We start from the raw sequence: 23,755 nt of genomic DNA, 5'->3' as shown, positions 1-23,755 counted from the left end.
GGCCCAATGCTGGGCTCCTTCACTTATTAAAAAAATTTTTTTGTTCCTTTTTTTCCTCTCTCTTGTTATGAATGGTACAGAGTTTGGGGTCGAGTAAGGGGAAAAAAAGGGGGGGTTGTAGCTCTTTTATGTTTTGGTTCATTTGCTTCGCAGTTCTGCTCGGAAATGGAAATGTACAACCTGTGAAACTGGTAGACGTTAGCAAAACCTAAAGGAATCCATAGGCACACATTCCACTTTCTCTCATATGCAAACGCATCGTTTAATTCTTTTTAAAAAGTAGAAATTATAATATAATAAATACTCCTTTGTCACCTTATAAGTTCTTTGTACCATCAGCTGAAATCCAGTGTGAAAAACAGCGCTGAATTAATCTAACTTCAACTCAATGGTTGAGGTCTGATTTTGTTGGATTTGATTTAAAAAAAAACTTGCTACCCATTCTCCCGGTTCCCCAGAAGTTCTGGCAACAGATGTTCTCCTGACAGAACTGTAATTTGAACTCTAATTGTCCAGTGGTGACTGAGGGACAGTCAACACAGGAGACAAAGCTTAAAAACACTGCCAAGTGGAAAATCACCCAACCTTCTCTCACTGCCGAACCCAGACAAGGCCTTTTCAAATCAGACTGTCCCTTAGCTTGTAGTGGGGGAGCGTTGGCATGTCAATATTGCCAGAGGGATTTGTCAGTCATGTATTCAACCCAGACAGGCCCCATTATCGCAGGCACACACACACACAGGCAGACGGTTGGCACTTCCAGGGTGTACCAATCGATCCCCTATTGTTCTTCAGGTCTCAGGTTACCAGGCCACCCTACGGCAGCAGCAGTGCTGAACCAGGAGGCCAGAAAGTAACTGTCGTGTTGTGACAGCAACTGAGTCTGACACACAAGAAAAACTATGCGAAAAGATTTTTTTCAAAGACAAGGCAGCCGTCTCCCCATTTTTAACATTGTTTGGGAGAGAAAGGGGGTCTGAAAACAGTTCCAGAGTTGCGGCAGGAGGAGCTCCTGACGGGGGGCCGCTCGACGGAGTTAGGGTTTCAGTCCCGGCGGTGGCGGAAACGTCTGTCTTCACACTCTGCCCTCAGACGGCGGAGAAAGTGTGGCCAGCGTAATGCGTAACACCTGTGTAAGACGATCGGCCTTAGACCCCGGGTACCGAGCCTTGGGGAGGAAACCGAGGCACTTCAGCCAAAACGGGCCTGGAAAGCATTCATTAGACAGGGCCCTCTCTCCCAGCGCAGCTGAGTGGGGCTTCTGTTTCCTGGGTTTGGGCTCCCCCCCCCCCGTCCCACCACTCGCCATGGAGAGGGGGCGCGCTGAAATTGCACAGCCCAACTAGAAAAGAGCCAAAACAACTCCTGCTGGTAAATGTCTGAAACCCCCTCCTCTTTCCCCCTTCACCTGAATATAGTTGATAATCTCTAATGCTGTAGGACAGTCAGTATCTCTTGATGCGCATAGACAAAAAAATGAGCCAGAATTCTCAAAAAAAGCCTCTGTGCTCAAAAGCAGATATCTATTCCGTGAGGCACCAGAGTGCGGGATATTCCGTGAGGCATCGGGTGTGGGAGTGATTGCGGAAAGCTCGTTGTACATTCCCAAACCCTCTGACCCCGGTGAAAAACCCCACGTCCTTACCTAAGATCGCCCTCTGGTAGAAATCCCTGTCTCAGCTCAGGAGCGTTATGCGATAAGGACGCGTTTTCCACTGGGGCAGTGGGGGTCTGGTGCTCTACCTGGTGGGAGTGCTAGGTACAGATAAAGGTAGCTGCCCCACCTCCACTCCACTCGCCCACCCACCCAAATGCAGTGCAGATGCTGACTGGCGTTGATTGGAATGGTCTGTATATATTTTTTTACTTTGATTGCTCCTTTTTTTCAGCATGGAGTGGAGTGCACTGACAAAGAGTGGAAAGAGCTTCATTAATCTTTTTCTTTTTTATTCTAATTTGTTTCAGGCCGTCTGGTGGAGGAAAGTACTGTCTTGGGGAGAGGAAACGTTACAGATCGTGTAACACTGATGTGAGTACGCATGTGTCTGACTCTTCTTTCTCGCACTCCCTCCTGCTCTCTAACGTTCTCTCTCTCTCTAGCTTAATCTTATTCTTTAAGGCTGGCCAGATAATGGAAGGACAATTTTTTCCAGAACCATGATGTCTTTGAACTCGGTGACCAAATCCCAGAGTGACCAAATCCCTGGGGTGTTTGCATATTAATTATTCAATACATGTGATGGCTTGCACCTTGGATGCTGTCATCCATGAGGTAGTGCCAATGCCTGGCAAGCTCCAGGACTCAACATCTCAAATTTGTGTTGACCAGCGGATCGCGTCGTCACAGTTTAATGTGAACGTTGATCCCAGACAGAGAAACGCAGAGACTCTCAGACATTCTGCAGTCTCTCCCGGTTCAGCTAAGGAGTTGCTGCTGGAGTCAGCTGCTGGAACACTTGGTGTAGTTGTTTACAGCCATTACCATCCCTGGGGACAAAATTCCAGTTTTTTTAAATAATGTGTTTTAATGATTTATGTTGGAGCCCTTCGGGGCTGCCTCACAGTGGTACTTCAGCTGTGGTGGCTGGGCTTTCAATTCCACAATGGCAAGGTGAGACTGTGAAAGATACTGAGTCTGATAATAATGAACCACATGCCTACAACATACAAATATTGTTGACTAACGTTTGGTTTATCTGGAAGAACTGGAATAAATTAATAATAAAATCTGAAATAAAGGGTGTTGGGTTGTTTAGGGTTAACCCAGCAATCATCTTCATTCACCAGAATCTTGGATGAGATTAATTTGAATATTCTGTGCATTGGAAGAGAATGCATATATATAGTTTTAGTTTTAGTGCTATTTTTTTTTTGTGGAAAGAAAATGTACTATATAAATGTAGTGGATCTGGAACACTACTCAACCTGAGTCATTTCTTCCCAAACCTCTTTTTTGGATTCAGATTCCATAAGAGAACAGCACTTCATGCTAGGATTCCTACTGAAAGAATATGTCAGACTTCTTGTGGTGCAGTGGCGAAACAACAGGATTACGGGGTACTCTCAGAGTGCACTTATAAATGTTCTTAATGTTAAATGAAGTGGTCAGGCTCTTTGACTGCAGCCCACTGGTGCATGAAGAACACTGGATGGCAGCATGTAATTGCATGGTAATCTTAAAAAAAAAAAAAACTTAAAAAAAAATTTAAAGGAGGAACATGGAAACCAAGCAGAATGATGAATGCCCTTATCTGGTGTGCGTAGGTTAAAAACATAACCTTCCAGATTTATTTAAAAGATGACCATGGAAACCGCACTAGGGTAACTGACGGTAACCCCCCCCTCACACCCCCCTCCCTTCCCCTCCCCGGGAGAGTTGCCCTGAATTCTGGGTATCAGCAGAGCAGCGGGACAGTGATGCATGGCTGCATTAAGGTGCTCGCTGACCCAGGCCCAGGATGAATGGAACCTGTGACAGACCGGGACTCGGGTCTTGTTTGCTGGCAGCTCACCGCCGCCCCTTGACTCTGCCAATCTGCCGCTGGAAGTGTGTTTGCAAAATTCCCCTGGGAACCGTCAAGGGAGACAGGGTTTTGGGTCAGGGACGAGGAGAGAGGTTCAGCGGCCCTTCCGCTGAGAGATGAGCGGGCGAGGGGAGGAGGATTGTGCGTGGGGGGAGGGGGGGGGGGCGTAAATGGCGCTCACAAGCCTGTTTGCTGAGTGACCGGCCCCCTCGGACAAGAAGATTAGTGAAGTACGGCCCCGCACCCCACCTCCAGCCGGGCTGTGACGCAAGGCTCGCTGGCGAAAACGTGACAGCGGAGGCGTATGTCAGCAGAGTCGAAACGTGGTGCAGATAAAGAGGTCTCTCCCAGGTGAGAAAAATCCTGAAGCTTTCCCAGTGGTTTTCCCAGTGGATATGGGTTTGTGCTTTTATTTGCCATTGAAAGCATTTCCTGTTCAAAACACCCGGTTTTCCAGTTTTCTGCGACCAACTATTTTCGTGGGGGGCTGGAAATTCACACCTCCCACCGCAGCCGTTTCCTTGTGGCTCGTTCTCCTCGCGGTGAGGCGTGAGCTGGCCCAACCTTTGCAGATATTCTGACATTTTTTTAAAAAGTGTAAAAACAACAGCTCAGAGCAAGCGCAAGGACGTTTATTTTGGAAAACAAACGTTCCTCAAAACCACTGCCTCAGTTGCCCTGAAAGTTTGAGCATTCCAGTGAAAATGTGTTGCGCTCTTGCGTCTCATGACCCGGGTACGACCAATAAGAGTATATGGGGGGGGGGGGGGTGACGGAGGGGAGAGACTTGACGCGTAGCGCAGCTGATGAAAACGCTGGACCCCGACATGAGCCTTAATGTAATTAGGCCTTTGACCCTCCGGCAGTTCAAAGGAACCCCTGAGCTCTCTGCTGAGATGGCCAGGGGAGAGTCTGGGGAGGAGGGGGAGGGAGGGGGGGGCACTGTTACATGGCGCTGCCCCCAGTCGTGCGGGGGGGCGCTTCTGTCAAACGTCTGAATTTATTAGGGTTTAAGTCATTTAGGATATGGCCCCCCGCCGCTGGGGGGTTCCTGCCCGGACCGCTGCGGCGCGGCGGACCAGAGGTCGGCTCACATTTGTCCTCCCTCTCACAACAATGAGCTAATTCCTCTGCCCTTTCCCAACCCAGACTCCCGCGGTCACTTTCACATTCTCCGGGCATTCGCACCCGGGCCACGGCTCCACTTCAGAGCCGCGGGGGGGGGGGAGAGAGGGGGCTGCGCTTTGTGGTGTTAAATGTCACCCCCGTTAATTGAAAGCAGGGGGCAACAAAGGCGAGGAGCCGGGTCGTGCGTAAGTTCATTACGAGGCGATATTAGGGGAGCGCAGGGCCGTCGAAGAGCTCGCTGCATTTGGAAGGTGTGAAATGCAAAGGCACTGCCATGGCCGTCTGACCACTATACTCCCATCTGTGATTTCATTTCTTTTCTAACGCTTTATGCGCACTAATTGATTCTTAGCTTTCTTTCTTGGTCTGTTTCTATCTTCATTAAAATTTACAATTTAGTAGTTTAGCAGCATTCAGCAGAAAATGAGTATTTGGGAGTTTAAGTGTATTTCACATGTTAACCAGACACTACGTTACATTTCTGGTGTCTTTCTATGTGAAGTAAAGAGAAAGTTAGAAAAATAAACGTGCGATATTAAACATGAATTTGCATAAAAATTCACCTTGCTCTATAACATTTCGTTTTTTTGTTTTGTTTTGCTTTTAAAAAAACAAAATAGTCTGATTTTCAGCATTAAGCCTCAAAGTTATTCAGAATTCACACATATGAAAGTGACCCTCAGTATTAATTAATTGGACATGATTTTGCTTTACCTCCATAATATTATAAATGCCTGACTACCATTGCAGAATCAAATGAATTTGATTCAGATCCTGATTTCAAAATAAATTCCGGGAATGCGTACATGAAATATTGCAATATTGGAAGATGCTTTGGTTAGAGGGAGAGCATTTTCATGGATTCAGGGGAGTTTTGTGCACTAGTAAGTGTTCATGCTCTCCCTCTCCCTCATTAGATGTCTTTGTGAAAGATGCATTAAGACAATGGGCTGTGCACAAAGCAGGAGTTCCGCATTTATGTTCCTATTTATGGACTCAGTGTACTCTCCTGAGCACAGACCAATCAGCACTGGACTCAAAAGGAGTCCTTCAAACACACTGTTCTGAGAGAGAAGTCGCTTTCAGCTTTATGATCTTGTATTGCTCCTGAGAATAAAGGAAGAATTTTTTTTCCACCACCCCTTCTGCGCCCTCACAGTTCACTTTAAAAAAAAAAGTCTTCCAATTCTTCTGCCTTTTTCTCACACCTCATATAATAAAGCTCTTGACTTTTTTTTCATGCGTCTTGCAGGCCTGTCCAGCAGGATCGCGGGATTTCCGGGAAAAGCAGTGTGCGGATTTTGACAGCCTGCCATTCCGTGGGAAGTACTACAACTGGAAGCCTTATACTGGAGGTGAGCTCTCGTAGCGGGCCGTGTGCACACAACGCCAGCCCCGCGTTCCTGTCCCAGGGGCTTCCGCGTTTGTGACCGGGGGGCAAGTCTGTGCTCTTTTCTTCTTTCTCTCTTTTCTCCTCCTCCCCAATGACAGTATGCATACTAGGCTTTTGTGTATGCCCTGCGCACACCAGCAGTGTGAAAGTCTCTTTGATGCCCTGAAAATTCTCCAAATTCCACAGCCTAAAGCTTTTGAAGGTCTTCTGCACTGCTGTTTCTGTCCTGTGCACTCTTGGTGTGTTTGTTTTATGGACTAGCTCTGTGAAAAAATCCTGCAGGGGGGTGGTAGAAGGGGGTGATGGTGATGGTAGTGGGGGGGGGGGGGGGATGGGGGGTTTGCCAGGGCATGAGATTGCTCAGGTTTACTGCAGCGTCCAGCGTTGCTGTACGCTCTGTTCAGTAATGTCTTCCACATGCAGCCTAGCCTTTGTGATGAGCTAAACCGTGACTTATGGTCAGTCTATCGCTGAAAGGTTTGTCTGCTCAAAAAGGCGATTGTGACATCAGACAGACTGGAGAATAAAAAGTAAGAGAAACTTTGGAGAGGTTTGCTTTAGCTTTAAAGCTGCGCCGCTATACTTTCTTGCTCGGATGACGCATTAGACACTTTGTGCCGTCTGCAGTTTAATCGTTGTAGATGTGACTCAGGAGAGGGATTCAGTATTAGTTTAATGCATGAATAAGGATTTCAGAAGAAGCTGAAATACAGCCTCTCTACTGCCTTTCTCTTCCTCTCTCCTTTCCCCTCTCTCTCTAGTTCTTTCTCTGTCTCTCGCCCTCCTTCCCTCTCTCCCTGATCTGTGTCTCTGGATGTTACTTTCAACCCATGTGAGATATCTCACTGTACCGAAATGAGATGTGCTCCACAGACAAGTGCACAGGCATTTACCCCCCAACCCCCCCCCCCCTGCACCCCCATCTGAAAACCAGCTGCATACATGGCAATGGATCAGGGCTGGCAGATCTGTTAATAATTACCACAAGAGGGTAGAGAAGGGCACAAAATAAAGTGTACGTGTTGATCGCAGTGCTGTGAGTGGGATCTGAATGGCGGCTCCCGCCCCCCCCCAATCCTCGCCCCTGTGCTAAAGCTGCTCTAAAAGCCCTCGCAGACACCTCTCACGATGCCAGGATGGGCCGGTTCGCTGAGCAGCTGCAGACAGACCGCTTCCATCGCTCGAGGAGCTCCCAGATCTTATCGCGGTGCCGCTTTCATCCCCCAAATTATCTGCACTCTCTCAGTCTTTTACTATTGTGTACTTAGCTGAAACAAGACAGCGGTGACATATAGACTACTTCAAATGAAGAACAGGAAAAAGAAAGAAGGAAAAGCAACCCGTGAAGCTGGAAAGAAGTCATTTATTGTGCTTCTGAGTCAACCTGATTTAGAGCTCAAGGAAAAGCACTAAGACCATTGTGTGCGTAGCCGCTGGTCGTGTGGGTTGTCCTGGGTTGCTTTTTCTTGTACACCGTGGATGAACTGTAAGAAAAAAACTGGGCCATTCAGAGGTGCAATAAATAGCATTTTATGCAACTTTTTATCTTTAGTTTTTATCATTTTTTATCATCAGTTTTCATTTTGACTGCTTTTTTTGCTCCGGCAAGCTCTCTTATGGCATGTTACACAGGTCTCTCCAGACCTTGACACACCTCCGTCTGACTTGTCTCAGACCAACAATACGGTGCATTCTGAGTTCAGCAGATGCCCCAAACAAATGTGGCTCACCAAGGTCTGCAAATAAAAAACAAAACAGAATAGATATGGCAGAGTTTGAATGTTAAACCCTTTATCAGTGGTCGTGGGTGATGGCATTCAGTGATGTCATTTCCTGCCTCAGATTTAAGGTTGCCACTTTTTTTTGCACTATGCGTTCTCACTCCAGGCGGCGTGAAGCCTTGTGCCCTGAACTGCCTGGCTGAAGGCTACAACTTCTACACCGAGCGAGCTCCAGCTGTCATTGATGGCACGCGCTGCAAGGGTGACTCACTGGACATCTGCATCAATGGGGAGTGCAAGGTTAGGGCTGCCATTCAGCTGTCTCTATCTGTTTTTCAGCCTCATGTTACTTTAATATCATGTCACTCGTTGTCTTCAAGCGATCGTGAAGGGTGGCTGGGACACAGTCAGTCTTGCCTTGAAAGACCCTTCTCATTAGGCACTGTATTTAGAGTATTGAAAGCATTTTAAAGTCAAATTAAAAATTGTATAAATAGCTGAAGCATCATTTAAAGTACAGGTTGTTTTAGTTGTGCCCCTAGAATATTGCATATTACTGACTTGGAGATCCTGTTGTTTTGTGTGTGTGTTTTTTTTTTCTATTGCAAAAATAATTATATTATTTCTTCTATTCTATCCTATTGATTGGATGTGTGTTTTGAGGCTTTTCAGTGAGCAAATCCCAGGATTTCACCATTACTTAAAATGCTCCTGACAGCTGCATGAAGTCCCGACAGCGAAGTCTTAAACTGCTTTTAAAATGAACTGCAACGGGCCTTGTGTGCCACAATAAATTTAAAATGGGAGGAAAAATAACATGGGCCAAATGGTAGTTGTTTTTGGGAGGAGGGGGCTTGTGTACGAGGAGCCCCCGTTGCTGCAGCACTGCTCCCCAGATGCTCCATGGGACTGCAGCATGTGTGTAGTTCCACTCTCGCTTTCCCCTGACCCAGTTTGTGCTCGTAGCCACAATGCGGGATTGATTATCTGAGGGAGGAATCTCTCTGCAGATACCGGAGCACCGCAGCTGTAAGACTACAAACAAGTAGCAGAGTCCTGAAAGGGGAACAATGAGGCCACAGAAAAGAATGAAAGTAGTGCAGTCACCTAATTCGCAAAGCATGATGGGTAGACCGCTCTCTGATTCTTATCTGACCACCACAGTTCCTGCTACAATTGTGTCTGGATTTTTGTCAGGAAACAAGTAGGCCAGAATTGTGGGGAAAAATGCATTCAAAGACAATACTGTGTGTACATTGCTATTGAATGAAAAATGTTCAGCTCAGAAAGATGTAAACTTGTATTCTGTGTTTTGAAGCTATTCTGTGTTTTGAAGCTATTGTATGCATTGTGCGTGTGTGTGTGTGTGTGTGTGTGCGTGCATGTGTGAGTGAGTGACTGAGTGAGTGAGAGAGAGAAAGAGAGGGAGGAGTGTTTGCACATGCACATTTGCATGCATGTTTTTTGCAGCTTGCATCTAAATCTTGAAACTTCACCACTGATTGTAAAAACAAACTTCCATTCATCTGGAGTTCACTTACAGAATTTAAGGCTGATGTACTGAGATGGCTGTTCTTTGGAAACTGCATTTTTGGCACTCGATAGATTTTCACACAAGAACGAGAATATGTTTATTTTAGTAATAAAATTTGGAAAGGTGCAGTCACAAATAAACAATCACAAATAAACAGTGTAGATATGGCAGTTTTCAGAGAACTCACATATGATCATTAGTTAGAAATATCTATTATATCATCACCTAAATTATTTTGTTTTGTTTGTGGAATATATATGCAGTACCTCTCCATGTGTGTGCATGTGTGGTGTAAATGTATAAATAATAGCTTTATTTATTTGTCTTCCTACAAACATGTGTTACACAGCAAAGAGCCAAAAGAGCTGTGGCTTTGTGCAAAACTCCATTAAGCCACATGCTGCTATGGGGCCAAACATACATTAGCAGTCGCGGCTCACTGCCTCATGTAGAAGTAGAGGAGTTTGGGTTTTCTCTGAAGGTCATAGCAGGCAGAAAACTGCTGCATGGAACCCGAACACAACAAACCGTGATACTCATTCGTAGCCCCTCGGTGGTGCGCTGTTGCCCTTTCCCAAAACGTCTAACACAAGACGGAGTTTCATTTCTCTTTAACCCCTCTTCAGCATGTCGGCTGTGACAACATCCTGGGATCGGACGCGAAGGAGGACCGCTGCCGGGTGTGTGGAGGGGACGGGAGCACCTGTGAGGCCACGGAGGGACTTTTCAACGACTCTCTTCCGCGAGGAGGTACAGTGCGGACATCAGCCGTGACCACTGGGCATGACGGCCAGGACTGTAAGACGCTCAGCTGGCTATGTTCGGAGAACAAGCATTGTGCTTTGCAGTCCGAGGTGCATAACTGGCTTTGACGGCCGAGAAGTGGTCAGCGCACTGAGATGCATGAGCTGGCTCTAACTACTGAGCTGCGTTCAGGGTCTGAGGTACATTACGCCGCCCTGCGTTCATTTAGCAGACCCTCTTATCCAGATACGGGACCCAAGCTGTGTTGCGCTGTGACCACAATGCAAAGCTCTGAACCAGAGGCTGCGGCTCTCGGCCCCAGCCTGATTCGTTGTTAGGAGTGTAAGAAAATATTGATACACTCGAGTATCGCGATATTATGTTTTGTGATACTGTGTCGATTCTCAAAAACACTGTATCGATTTTTAATTAATAGTTTACATGCAAAGATTCGTGTCAGACGGTGATTCATTTTTTGTTGTGTTTGAACCCCCGACCGCTAGATAGTGTTGTAATCTACCTTCAGCCATTTGACTGTAAACAAGTAAACTTTTTTTACTCAGATTTTATGCATATAGTGGTGTGTTCTTTATACTATGATAGTTTTCCTAAAATTAGATTTCAAAAATTGCAAGATATCGCCTTGCTTACGGTATCTCAATATATCGCAATATATTGAACCGTAACCCCTGTATCATGATACGTATCGTGTCGCCAGATTCTTGCCAGTACACAGCCCTGTTTGTTGTGCATGATTCTTGATGAATTGATGACTGGATATAAAGTGCCAAATTGACGGGACTTGCGTGTCCATGATTGAGGGGTCACCCCAAAGCTGGTGAGTAAGGCAGAGAAAGAACTGTTCCCACCTGGGGCACAATCTGCCATTCCCTGCTGGCCTACCAGCTGTGACTCCGATCAGTTTTCTGGAAGACACTGTGCGTTCCCTTATCTTGAAGCGAGAGAGGCAAAAAACTCAGTGACTCATTGACTTTTTGGCAATCGGGGCTTTTCGATGTGCCAAAACAGCACGCTTGCCAGACACTTCATTTTTCACAGGAATGTGTTGGTTTCCCAGGTCGCTGGGTGATAAAGCGTGTGTTTTTAGTGTTGAGACGCACAAAGTCAAAATACAAACCCCAAGACAATATGTGAGTATTAATGGCATCATTTATTGCATGGAAATGCTCATGAAGACATCACTTTTCCGCAACTGCCTTCAGTGTCTAAAAGGACCATGAAAGGTGTTGAGGTGTGAGAGCTGTATTTTTATTGAAAGTTGCAATTTCCACATTTTTATTAGGGGGCCAAGCACCAAAGGTGCGAAGGCACCCTATTGTTTCCTTATTATTATTATTATTATTATTATTATTATTATTATTATTACACCATTTTGTGCTGTTTGGGCAAAGCTGCCTGGTTGTTTTTTTTTTTTTAACCAAACTTTGCACATTGATAAAGTGATTTTGGCCACTTGGTGCTAGGTGCGTGGCTTTTTACCAAAAAAAATTTAAATCTATCTTCGATTCGACACGACTTATTTTAAAGGACCTTGGAATAGCATCTACTCATGTATATCTAAAAGCATAAATAAAGCTGCTACGCTTACAAATATACCCACAGTAAGCCAATGATTTTGCATGTGGGCGTGGCTTATCACAAAATGTCTAATAATTCCAAAATGGTTCTACAGAAATTGATGAAATTGAGATGGTAGTTATATTGACACTCATATCAAGAACCGAACAGAAAAGTATTGGCCCAATTGAATCATATGGTGGCGCTATAGAGCACAATATTTCTTATGGATTTATAAATTCATAAAAAATCACTTCTGTCTTTTAGTGATGTACAATTTGCAGTTGTGATCATTTTCCTGATCTGGAACATAGATCTGTACTTTTTATGTTGCCAACCTCTTGGAATGGCCTCCATCTTGGAAAGGCTATTATCCATTTTCTTTTGTTCCAAGTTTTAACTACATTGATCAGACTTGGCACAGTGGTACAGGGATACCTCCCTATGGCCACTGTGTGATTTTGGCACTGAGTAGCCACTTGTATGGCTGTATGTGCTTGGACCCTGTCTATTGCTGCTTGCAGCTATATTTTTTTCTTATGATTTGAGTGTACCTCAGGAATTGAGAAAATTATTTTCATAGTCTTGTTATTTTTAATGTGAAGAAGTGGTCCTGTGCTTGTATGTTCTCATTTGTGTTTCTCCTCTAGGCTACATGGAGGTCGTTCAGATTCCAAGGGGTTCTGTCCATATCGAGATCAAAGAAGTGGCAATGTCAAAGAACTACATTGGTAAATCATTTCTCTATGACAGGATGGCTCTGGAACAAAATGTCATGATAAACACATTTGTTTTATGTACTCTTGTAATGAAAACCGTTCCTTAATGGTACTTATTAAAACATAAAAAAGGCAAGAGCATGTTCTTTCAAGATGTGCTGGCTGGAAGCATGTTTTGAACTGGTCCCATTTTCTCTTCGTCATGTATTTCACTTTTCATTAGTTTTCAAATGGCTTCATATTTACGCCACACTAACGTATATTATCAAGATGTTATAAAAAAGACAGGGCAAGAATCAGCTTTGGTTAATGAAGGTGCAGTTTCATATAAGTTTGCTGTAACTTAAGGGAACCAGCAGATAGTGATGTGTGTGAGTAATGAGAGAGAATGGATGGATGTCTTCTTTTCTGTCTGTCTTCTTTAAGGGTTGTTTTATCAATTAGGTCCATGTTACATATCCCTGGGCTATTTCCTCAGACTCCTCTGGCTTAGTGGGAGAGATAGCAAGGCTGTCTGAGCAAGCAGTTTCATCACACTGAAAAGAAGCCGAGCTGGCAGGTCCTCTGCCATAAATCTGAACTACCAATGACAGCCATGCCTCTCCTTTAACAGCCACTGATTTTAGTGGGCTAGATGAAGGGGATCGGGATTACAGACATGGAGGAGAACGCTTGCCACCGGGGACATGCCGTAATTAAACCAGTCTAAACAAGAGGATTCAATTAGTTTGCTTGAAAAACAGTCATAGATAGGGGAGAAGCCTGCATTGTTAGTTAGTGGCATTAATAGCTTAGGCCATTGCTGGAGTATCTTCATAACATGGTAACAACTGGCTCCAAACTCAAGCCACTTTTATTATGGGTGAAAATATAAGGGATGGCAGGTGATGTTTATACAGTTTGTAAAAGTTAAATATCAATATTTGATATATATTATGGACCATATATTTACATTGGTTCAGGTGGAGTTTAAGTTCTTTTACCTTTTCTCTCTTGTTAAGCTTTCATTTCTGATGGACTGTACTCTTCCTGGGCTATATTCATTGTATTGAGAGTTCCATCTTTCTCCAGAAAAAGCCAATATCAGAATCCTGAATTGAGGTTCAGTCTCCATTAATGTAAAGTACCTCTCTGCATTGGTTTGGAAGTGTCTGGTAAATACTGCAATACACTTTAACCATAAAACGATAGATTAAGACCAGGCTTCTTTTTTAAGGGAAATAATTGTTGGGCTTCTGTGTGTATTCTGGGTGCCGGCTGTTTCTGCACTCAGAGCAGATTTGTAAGGAATTTACAGTCACTGTTTGAAAGTGATGTTGATTTATGGAGTTCAGAAAACTCCTCTGCTTTTGTTCACGCGAGACACTCGTGTCTATGCAACGTGAACACAGACCAGCCACTCACATTAGGCGGGCTGTCAGAAGCTGGAATGAAAGAAAGAAAGGAAGGAAGGAAGGGAGAGAATGAAAGCAAGAAAGGTTTGTAGAAAGAAACTTTGAAGAACGGAAGTTGGAATGACTTGTTCAAGGTTGTTTCGACCCATTGAAAAAGTCATCCATGTAAAACTCTTTAATGGTCGGACAGGAGGCATGCGGACACAACCAAATATGGGCAATATCCGAAGAGGATGTTCATTTAGTCTGGACCACAATTTCCACTCTTCTGAAAGGATATACAGGCGTCCCATTTAAAGTAAATATCCTATTAAGGACTTGTTTGGGAGGACATTTGTGGCAGTGTTGGTGCGAATGTTTCATTTAAAAAAAAAAAAAAAAATTTCCAGCTTTGAAAACATTATCCCTTTTGTGGCCTGATCACATAGCGTTCATGCACATATCAATCAGTGACATGTAGTCTTCACTGATTGGCCATAATTATCATTTTGGCTCATTTAACTATTGAGATTATTAACATCTGTTGTACTGCACGGAATGTGGTTGGGCACGGTTTTAGGGATGGATGGCCAAGTTGAGCACGTCTGTGATTAAATGTTCTTTCATCTGTCTTGAGTGTCTTGAGTGACTGAGACCTCATCTTGCGTGAGCACAACAGTCATCATCGTACCTGATCTATTCTGCCAGTGATTGGTTTATTCTGTTTCTATGGTGCCCAAACAGGCCATATGAGGTCAGCATGTGTGCTGTCTGTGGGAACCTGTCGATTTATAAATAAATGTGTTTGCTCTTTTTTTTTCCAATTCTTGGCAAAAAACTACCTTTAGACACAAAAGGCCTTATGTATTATACAATACCTGAAATCCATCTTTCTCTCTCATCAGCATGTATTTCTTTACATTCTAAAGGTAGATTACATGCTTTTTAGAGGTGGCACTGTCACGTCAGAATGGCTATCATTGCTGTTAATTGCTCAGACGTTTTTTTAAATCAAAATGGCCTGCACGGTTTTTCTAAATGCAAAATTGTACCCTTGTGAACACCCACAATATCATCTGGAGACTTTTTTTGTATTTCTTTTTATTAGTGTAGCCTGTGGATTTGACAAGATAAGGCCAGTTGTTTAAGAAGTTAAGTATGTATAATCTAATGTTAAAATAATAAACAATCTTGTTTCTTCTGTAAATAGTGAGGTGTATCAATTGAACTGTGAGTCCCCTTTTTGTGTCAAAGGAATCTAGAGAAGGAAAAGAAAACAACAGAACCTTATAAATACTAATGGGAAATGTGAAATCGATGAGTCATGGCCACGACTCCCCACAGATCCCGATAAGTTATGGGTTTTCTCCTAATGATAACCTTGGAGAAGAATTGAGAATAGAGATCAAATAATTTGTAATTTGGCCACTTTTCAGAGCTGAGAAAGTGGATATTTGGAGACCTGTTGTGGTTGGAGACAAGACCTTTGTTTTGACGACCAGAGAGAATGTGAATTGTGTTGAACTTCCACCTGAGATGTCATCTTTTTATGGGGGAGTGTCACCCAAAAACTGCACAGATCCTGTTGTGGGAGTTAATGTCATTAATTAAGGAAGCTCCAGAATAACGATGAAAGAAGGGAATGACCTAATCACAAGCTCCCCCCCACCCCCATGTACTGTGGGATTTATATCTGGATGCATTCTCTCACCCCCAGCTTTGAAATCGGAGGGAGATGACTACTATATCAACGGAGCGTGGACCATCGACTGGCCCCGGAAGTTTGACATTGCAGGGACAGCGTTCCACTACAAGAGGCCCTCGGATGAGCCAGAGTCTCTGGAGGCCCTTGGGGCCACCACAGAAAATCTGATTGTCATGGTAAAAATTTCCCATTTCAGTTGGTCAACATTTACTGTATTTTCAATAGCTGCATTTCCAGTTTTGTTGTCACACATTGATTCACAGTGGACAGTTAAAAAACAGTGGACAGTTACAACAACAACAACAAAATACACAAGATTGAACCATATGTGGAGGGAAAAACTGTAAAGTTATTCTCTTTTAATTGGTGATGGAGTTGAACTCATGGAAAATTTAGAATACACAGAATAGCATTTAGACACTGAACACAAGGAGCTTTCCTATCTCAGCAGTTTGTGTTGTGTGCACTCTTCTGTCACACTGCTAGCCCTGTGGTGTTATGGCATCTTGTCACAAATGTAATAATAAGCATAAAGCCATAAACATATTTTGATGACTCTGTCACAGTTACGAGATTTGGCTTGGAACCGTGAGTACATTTTATCATATGAGTTCCACACTAGATGTTAGTGGATCACTACTGAGCAGAACTGTGAGCTAAATTTTATAAATACAGACGAGTATCTTATACAGCAGACAGAATGCATCAAAAAGCATCTTGTCACAAAGTGGCCCAAAAATGGCTGTATGTTTTTGGAGTGTGGAAAAATCTGTACATTAAACAAGGAAATCTCATGAAGATAACTTCATATTATTTTATCTTTCTGCAGAGGAAGCACAGGAATCTGTTTTGAATGCACATTGTTTGAAAGGTCTGCTTTGCTCCAAGTAAACCAAATGTCTGTACGCTAACCTTACATGGCCTCTATACAGCAGTCTGAAGTGTAGCATTTGTATATATACAGTACATATATATACATATACATACACTGGTTAAGTTTAAGTACACGATGGCACATATGCACGCACGCACTATCACTGTGACTACCTAACAGTCTCTGAGACCACCATGGTCTGTGGCCTGGACACAATTCTTGAAAATACCAGACCTCACAGTCGCAGCCATTGTAGGGACAGGCCAGTTCACCACCAGCCCACTTCTTTTGTGGCCTGAAGTGCTGCCCTTAATTCCCATGGTCCTCTTCTTCAGCGCTCAAACTGACATAAGCAGCACGACCACGGCACACCTGCTATAAATAGAGGAGCAGCGAAACCAAAATCAGGTGGATGCATGCCATTGGTCGGCGTGTTGCATCGTGAGGTCCCGTTGTCTTTTCTGCAGTTACCCTTTTAGTTTTTAGGCTCTTACAAACAGCTTACATCCCTTAAAATTCAATCCATTTAAACCATTGGTCATTTACCTGAAGCGATTTAGGTTGAGTACCTTGCTCGAGGGTATTATGGCAATGCCTCACCTGGGAACTGGTTAAATCCTACAATCTTGGAGTTTTAAGCCTACCTCCCAAACCATTTTGCTACACTGTTGCTTTTCCTCCTTGCACCCCAATAGGTGCTCCTACAGGAACAGAACATGGGCATCCGCTACAAGTTCAACGTTCCAATCGTGCGGACGGGGAGCGGGGACAACGAGGTGGGGTTCTCCTGGCACCATCTGCCCTGGTCTGAGTGCTCTGCAACCTGTGCTGGAGGTAAGCATTTCCCACCTTTTGTAGTTGGCTTCACTCAAAAACTGTTGCAGTTTTACAACTCTGCTCAGTGTTTTTTATTTATTTATTTATTTATTTATTTATTTATTTATTTTTATTTCACCTTTATTTCACCAGTAGTGTTGTGTTCACACAGATGGGATGGCGGTACCTGTGATAGCTTAGCGAGAATCACAGCAGAAGCACAGAAGGATGATCTCTAACAGTGGGCAAAAATGAATAGATGGCCCGTTCTGATCTTCTTCTGTTCTTAAAATGTAGCGCTGTTCTTTACTGTACAGTTCATGTACAGAATGTGCTTTAAGAGCGAGGAACGGCTTTCTGCAGGGAGAGATCACCGTCTCCTTCCGTGATTTATTTTGTGCTTTTACGTCAGCACATGTCGTCCCCTCTTTACAAAAGCATGGGTGATGAATGATCGCATGATTATGACTCCATATGAGAAGTCCGTGCACCCAGACCCCCATGAGACTTAAAATCATGTACAGGTGGCCTTAAATGTGCACATTTTATTTCTGAAACCAGTTATACTCCTCAGTTATCTCACCTCATTTCTGCCAACCCTCAGTCTGCACAGTAATATTGTGCAAGCTGGCAGCAGACAAACTGTGTTAGCAGGAGACTAGCATACTGGATAGACAGTATAGCTAGCAGGCATCTGTCTGTGTTTTAGCAGGAGGCTAGCATGCTGGATAGACAGTATAGCTTGCAGAAGTCTGTCTGTGTTTTAGCAGAATATCATGCGTGCCATGCAAAATCTTTGTATGTCCTTGTGTGTAATTTATTTTACACACAACAAATTGTGTGTTGTGAGCAAAAAAATGTATACTATGAATCCAAGAAGCAGAATTCAAATGAAATCACAAATCACTGCAAAATGCTGGTGTTCTTAAGCACAAGGAATAGGCTTATGTGCTTGTGTAATCCAACAATGTATGCTAGTATCTACAATTTGTCAGTCCATCTAAGTCAGATGTTTTTGAAGGCTGTGTTATGCCACATGCAGAGTAATGGTTAAGCACTACAGTCATCACAAAAAGATACACCTTTAAGAGTCTGCATCCCTTCATATCCCCAGAGATATTCATGATTTCACTAAATGCAAAGCATTCTTAATATTGGCAGAACACTGCGTATAAATAAGCACAGCAACCCCAAATCCTGCATATGTCTTTAACTTCGCTGTCTCCAAAAATCTCCTGAATTCATCCTTTACATGAACCAGAGCCTGGAGCCTGAGTCAGCTCTCTCTGTGGGGGTGGGGTTGCATTGGAAGGGCTCAGTTGCGCCTCTTTGTCTTGATCCTAAGTTTTGTTATCCCACCACAAATGCGTGGACCATCTTGGTTTCCAAACATTGGCATATCGTGTTACAGTGGACTGAATAACATGGCACACAACTTTCTCCACAAGTCGCCAAAGTGGCCCGTTTGGAACTTGTGTGTGGAGAGGAATGCAAACCCACAATAGCTGGGCCTTGGTGTCTCGGTTAATACTGTGGCGTTTCCAAATGCTCCGTCCTATAGAGGATGCTTGTGTGACTTTATAAACGATGTCCAGATGACCGCCCACCGAAAAATGACACAATGAATTCACTTCTATCTCACTTGATAGAGGGAGGTATGGTATCCAATCACTAAATATAAAAATATAGGTGGAAATATATACGTAGAAAAGATTTATTGCCATATATTATACGGTGCTCATTCATAATAAACCTCCTGCATTCTGCTGTGTTTCCAAGGCCACATATTTGAATGACTGCCTGTCTTTCATCCGAAGGTTCTCAGAAGCAAGAGGTTGTGTGTAAAAGGCTGGATGACAACTCTGTGGTCCAGAATAGCTACTGCGACCCAGACAGCAAGCAGCCAGAGAGCCATCGGGCATGCAACGCGGAGCCCTGCCCCCCCGAGTGAGCCATCTCTCATTAAATGTGACACGTGCATGTGTGCGTGTGCGTGTGCGTGTGCGTGTGCTTGTGCGTGTGTGCGCATGCTTGTGCATGTGCGCGTGTTCTTGCGTGCATGTGTGCGTGTGCGTGTGCTTGTGCTTGTGCATGTGTGCGCATGCTTGTGCATGTGCGCGTGTTTTTGCGCGCAAGTGTGTGGGATGGGTGCGAGCATGTGTGTGTGTGTGTCTGAATGTGCATATGCACAATGCATGTGTGCATGTCAGTATATAGTAAAATGATATTCATGAATACATGTTGAGTTGTTTATATGTTTATATATTTAATTCTACATTGTGGGTGAGTGCAGATTGAACCCTGTATTGTAGATACTTAAAGTCCACCCTGAAACCCACACTCCTTATTCTCCACATCTTCACAGTAATCCAGTAGGATTTTTTGATCTTTGGTACTTCACCAATAAAGCTGTAAAGGATTAAGAGTGTGGGGCCTCTACAGATTTTACAGATGCTACATCACAGTTCAGTACTTCCATCAAAGTGTGTCTGATCTATGGCTTTCTCTTTACTAACCACATTGGGACTGAGAGAAATCCATCAATCCCTATAGTTTTTGTTCTTAAAACACACATTACAGTGCTTGCCTTTGACACATCTATTCAGCAGTGCCTCAAATTAATGAAAATTATTGCATGCAAATGGGGAAAAACAAGTAAATCATTCTTAAATTTATCGTTCTGCATGAATGAAAAAGTGGCATTGCCTTGAGATTGAATGGCCCCCGTCTCTACTTGGTTAATGGTTTCCTTTAACTGTCACCATAAATTACGCCTTGCAATGCACACAGATATTGCTGTGGCCTTTAAGGAAATATTGCCTTACAATTCAGGCCAGTAAGTGTCAGCTTTGCAGCACTGAAATGTCCGCAGTCCTTTAGGAAATTTGGCCCGAGAGTAATTCAGGCTGGATTTGAGGTCAGCACAATTGCAGTTTGCCCCTGAAACCTGTCTGAGCCATGGCAAACACAACAAGAGAAAGAAGCTGATCCATCGCCACGTCACTTCAGCGTGTACTGAAGACTGTATGAATTTATTGTGTCAAAATTATACTTAACTATTTTTAACTATTTTACATTTTTATGTTTTACGTTGAAGAAAATATTAAAATAAAACGGCAATAACTATTTTGTAAGTGCAATTGTCATCGTATTCCAGAAGAAAATGAAATGACCACCTGTGTTTAACTATTGGCCAGTTTACTTTATGAACCCAGTAGGGATAATATATGTATATATGTGGTGGATGAATGCCTGTTGTGGCCAAAAACACTTAAACTATCTTTCTCAGCTGGGGGAGCGGTCAGGCAAAGTTCAGCCTTGTCTGAAATATTAAATTGGAAGTAGATGGATTAAATGTTTTTGGCCAATCTGTGGTAATGCTCCTCCAATGTTGGTGTGAGTGAACCTGGACCGTGAGAGGGGCATCTATAATGATCGGACCCACAGTGTTTTTGGCTTCACCTTATGCACAAGGCTGCTCTTTCTAGCCTGAGTAAGCCCTTAGTTTTAGTTTGTATGTCTGCATTCCTCATCCAGGTTGCTTTCTAAAGTGATGCCAGATCTGATGGTAGATTTTGTTTTCAGAAAAATATTTGTCTGTGTGTGCATGCATGTGTGTGCATGTGTGTGTGTATGTGTGTGCATGTGTGTGTGTGTGTGTGTGAATGTACGTGTGCGTGTGTGTGCATGCGTGTGTGTGTGTGTGCATGTGTGTGTGCGTGTGCCTGTGTGTATGTGTGTGTGTGGTTGACACCAGAACAGCTCACACATAGCCACAATTATGTTACATTCTTTCATTTCTCTGTATTTTTCATCCTTTTTTGTTCTATATTTTCATAGAGAAATGGTAGAATGTGCACATCACATTCTTGTGCGTTTGAAAAGTCATACTGAAAGGATCAGCCTCAGCAGGAGGAAATAATAGCAAAGTGATGTAAACGCAGTTGTTTTTGAAATACGCAGTTTTATTTAGCAAGAACTCAAGAGTAGCCCAAGCCCATGCAGATGTTTGGACACCACTGTTGATTCACCTCACTGTCTGTCTGCGCATTCAGTTTGGCTGTGTGATCATTCGTAACTTTAACCAAGCTATCAGTTGAATGTTTTGCATTGCGTTCTCTTTCCCCCGTAAGAGGAGCTGGGGAAAGCGTTTGCAAGGTGGTGAAGTAATTCTGCTCTGGTCCTGCTGCAGGTGGCTGATCGGCGACTGGTCAGACTGCACAAAGACATGCGATGGAGGGACGCGCACGCGGACTGTCCTGTGCATACGCAAGATTGGACCTGCGGAGGAGGAAACGCTGGAGGACAGCGTCTGTCTGACTCACCGGCCAATCGAGAGAGAGTCCTGCAACAACCAGTCCTGTCCCCCACAGTGGGTCACCCTGGATTGGTCGGAGGTGAGGAGGCCGTGGCTTTCCCACTACAGCTGTGTCTTTCGGGGACTTTTTTGCCCTGACAGTTAATTTCCTGAGAGCTAAACACATATTTATGTCAGATAGTCCTACTAGTGTTTACAGCTGTTCTGGGCTATTGCACAGTGCTATAAAAAGATGGTCTTCTGGCATGCATCGCTACAGTAGCACTGATGTCTCTACTGGTGATTTTCTAGCCATCCTCTATAAGTTGCTTTGGCTAAAAGTGTCAGCTAAATACACAAGCTGTAAATTGTACAAAATGGCTTCAGTGAGGGGCAGCATGGTGGTGCAGTGGGTAGCACTGTCGCCTCAAAGCAAGAAGGTTGTGGGTTCGAATCTCGGCTTGGGGTCTTTCTGTGTGGAGTTTGCATGTTCTCCCCGTGTCCGCGTGGGTTTCCTCCGGGTACTCCGGTTTCCTCCCACAGTCCAAAGACATGCAGGTAGGCCGATTGGAGACCCTAAATTGCCCATAGGTATGAGTGTGTGAGTGAATGGTGTGTGTGCCCTGCGATAGATTGGCGGCCTGTCCAGGGTGTATTCCTGCCTCTCGCCCAATGCACGCTGGGATAGGCTCCAGCACCCCCCCGTGACCCTGCTCAGGATAAGCGGGTATAGATAATGGATGGATGGATGGATGGATGGATGGCTTCAGTGAGGTGATTGGTCGTTTTCCTGCTCCGCAGTGCACTCCAAAGTGTGGCCCCGGGTTCAAGCACCGCATCGTCCTGTGCAAAAGCAGCGACCTGACCAAGACCTTCCCCCCAGCTCACTGTCCCGACCACAACAAGCCCCCGGTCCGGATCCGCTGCAGTCTGGGTCGCTGTCCACCCCCCCGCTGGATCCCAGGAGAGTGGGGACAGGTACCGTGCACGCGTCTCCATTTCAGCGCCGCTCAGAACAAACACATAAATAAAAACAGAAAATATTTTTTTAAATATAAAACTATAAAAATTCAGGCAGCCGTCCACTGCTCCTCACTCGACTTTTAAAGGACTTAACTATTTCCTCCGATTGATGTGAGCACATAAAAACGTTGTAAGAAGCGGAATGATTTAGGGAAACCTGCAAAAGACATCCACGAACGGGCGCATAAAGAAGAAGTGCAATCTCGACATCTGGCGATTTGAGTGTCTGCTGCGAATATGCGGCGAAACACATGGGCAAGCGATCCAGTGGCACCGCGTCTGCCGACGGACGGACCGCGCGGCTCTGCCGCCGGTCGCGTGACGCAACCGGCCTTGACGCAGCAGAGACTGCGCTGACGGAGGGGCCCTGTGCGATGTGCCGTTTCTACGAAAGCGCCGGTTTACTGCTCTGGAACGTCTCTTCGTCAAAACGGCATTTCCAAACAAACCGGAATGCTCCCCGGCGCAGGGGTTTCGCCGAGGCGCTGCGCGTTTTGTCCGCTGAATCCTGTGTGTTTTGGTCAACGGTCAGCAGAATTTACACTTACGATGACAAACGAGGGCCGCTGGAGGACCAGTGACGTTCGCGCGTGATTCAGCACGCCGAGAGTATTGCGAGTGGCAGGAATATCGAGCGCATTGTTTGAAGTTTATCTCTACAGAGGACAAGGCCTGCTTTTTCAAGGCCAAGAATATGTTTCGAAAAGGAGACAGAAAACACTGTTCTTCCAGAGGCTTGTCCTTGCAGCTTTCAAAGTGAATATGGGGGGGGGAGAGGCCCAATTAGAAATAGTGATCCAAAAAAGAATAATAGTGCAAACAAATGGACAAAAATACAGTTGGCCTAGAAGTTTAGTCTCTAGCATATAGTTCTATAAAACATCATCGATACTTCAGCCCCCGTAATAATTTTGCTATTTTTTTAATGGGAGCTTTGAAAAAAGTATTCAAAAATGAATCCCAAGGGGAGTGTGTGATGGGGTGTAACAAGCATAAATCAAACAGATGGCCTGGAAAGGCATGCCCTTTGCATGTTGGGACTCTGTGGTTTCTGGCCTGGAGAACATAGTGTGGCTGTTGGTGTAATTAAAAGAGTGGTAAGCAGACAAGGGAGAGTGGCTGATCTGGCTTTGTCCCAACTCCACTGGGACAGTCCCATCTCCTCCAGGGATGTCCCATTATCCCTGGGACTGTCCCATCTCCTCCAGGGATGTCCCATTATACATGGGAATGTCTCATCTCCTCCAGTGATGTCCCATTATTCATGGGAATTTCTCATCTCCTCCAGGGATGTCCCATTATCCATGGGGCTGTCCCATCTTGATC

The 23,755-nt window shown here is 44.4% G+C and overlaps 1 protein-coding gene across 3 annotated transcripts in view; it reads left to right on the top strand.

Moving 5' to 3' along the window:
- adamts6 (ADAM metallopeptidase with thrombospondin type 1 motif, 6) overlaps window positions 1-23,755 on the top strand; it is a 77,429-nt gene that overhangs the window by 42,258 nt on the left and 11,416 nt on the right. For all 3 annotated transcript variants that reach the window (XM_064307695.1, XM_064307693.1, XM_064307694.1), the window contains exons 14-23: window positions 1,966-2,029; window positions 5,905-6,007; window positions 7,933-8,066; window positions 9,927-10,050; window positions 12,273-12,353; window positions 15,432-15,595; window positions 16,989-17,127; window positions 18,927-19,056; window positions 21,302-21,506; window positions 22,208-22,384. In XM_064307695.1, coding sequence (XP_064163765.1) covers window positions 1,966-2,029; window positions 5,905-6,007; window positions 7,933-8,066; window positions 9,927-10,050; window positions 12,273-12,353; window positions 15,432-15,595; window positions 16,989-17,127; window positions 18,927-19,056; window positions 21,302-21,506; window positions 22,208-22,384 — 1,321 coding nt within the window. The remainder of the gene's footprint in view (window positions 1-1,965; window positions 2,030-5,904; window positions 6,008-7,932; window positions 8,067-9,926; window positions 10,051-12,272; window positions 12,354-15,431; window positions 15,596-16,988; window positions 17,128-18,926; window positions 19,057-21,301; window positions 21,507-22,207; window positions 22,385-23,755) is intronic.

This window comes from Anguilla rostrata, chromosome 14 (genome assembly GCF_018555375.3).
Source record: "Anguilla rostrata isolate EN2019 chromosome 14, ASM1855537v3, whole genome shotgun sequence".
In the NCBI taxonomy this organism is placed as follows: domain Eukaryota; kingdom Metazoa; phylum Chordata; class Actinopteri; order Anguilliformes; family Anguillidae; genus Anguilla; species Anguilla rostrata.
The sequence above is the reverse complement of the archived record's forward strand: the minus strand, read 5'-3'. Positions and strand labels throughout refer to the sequence as shown.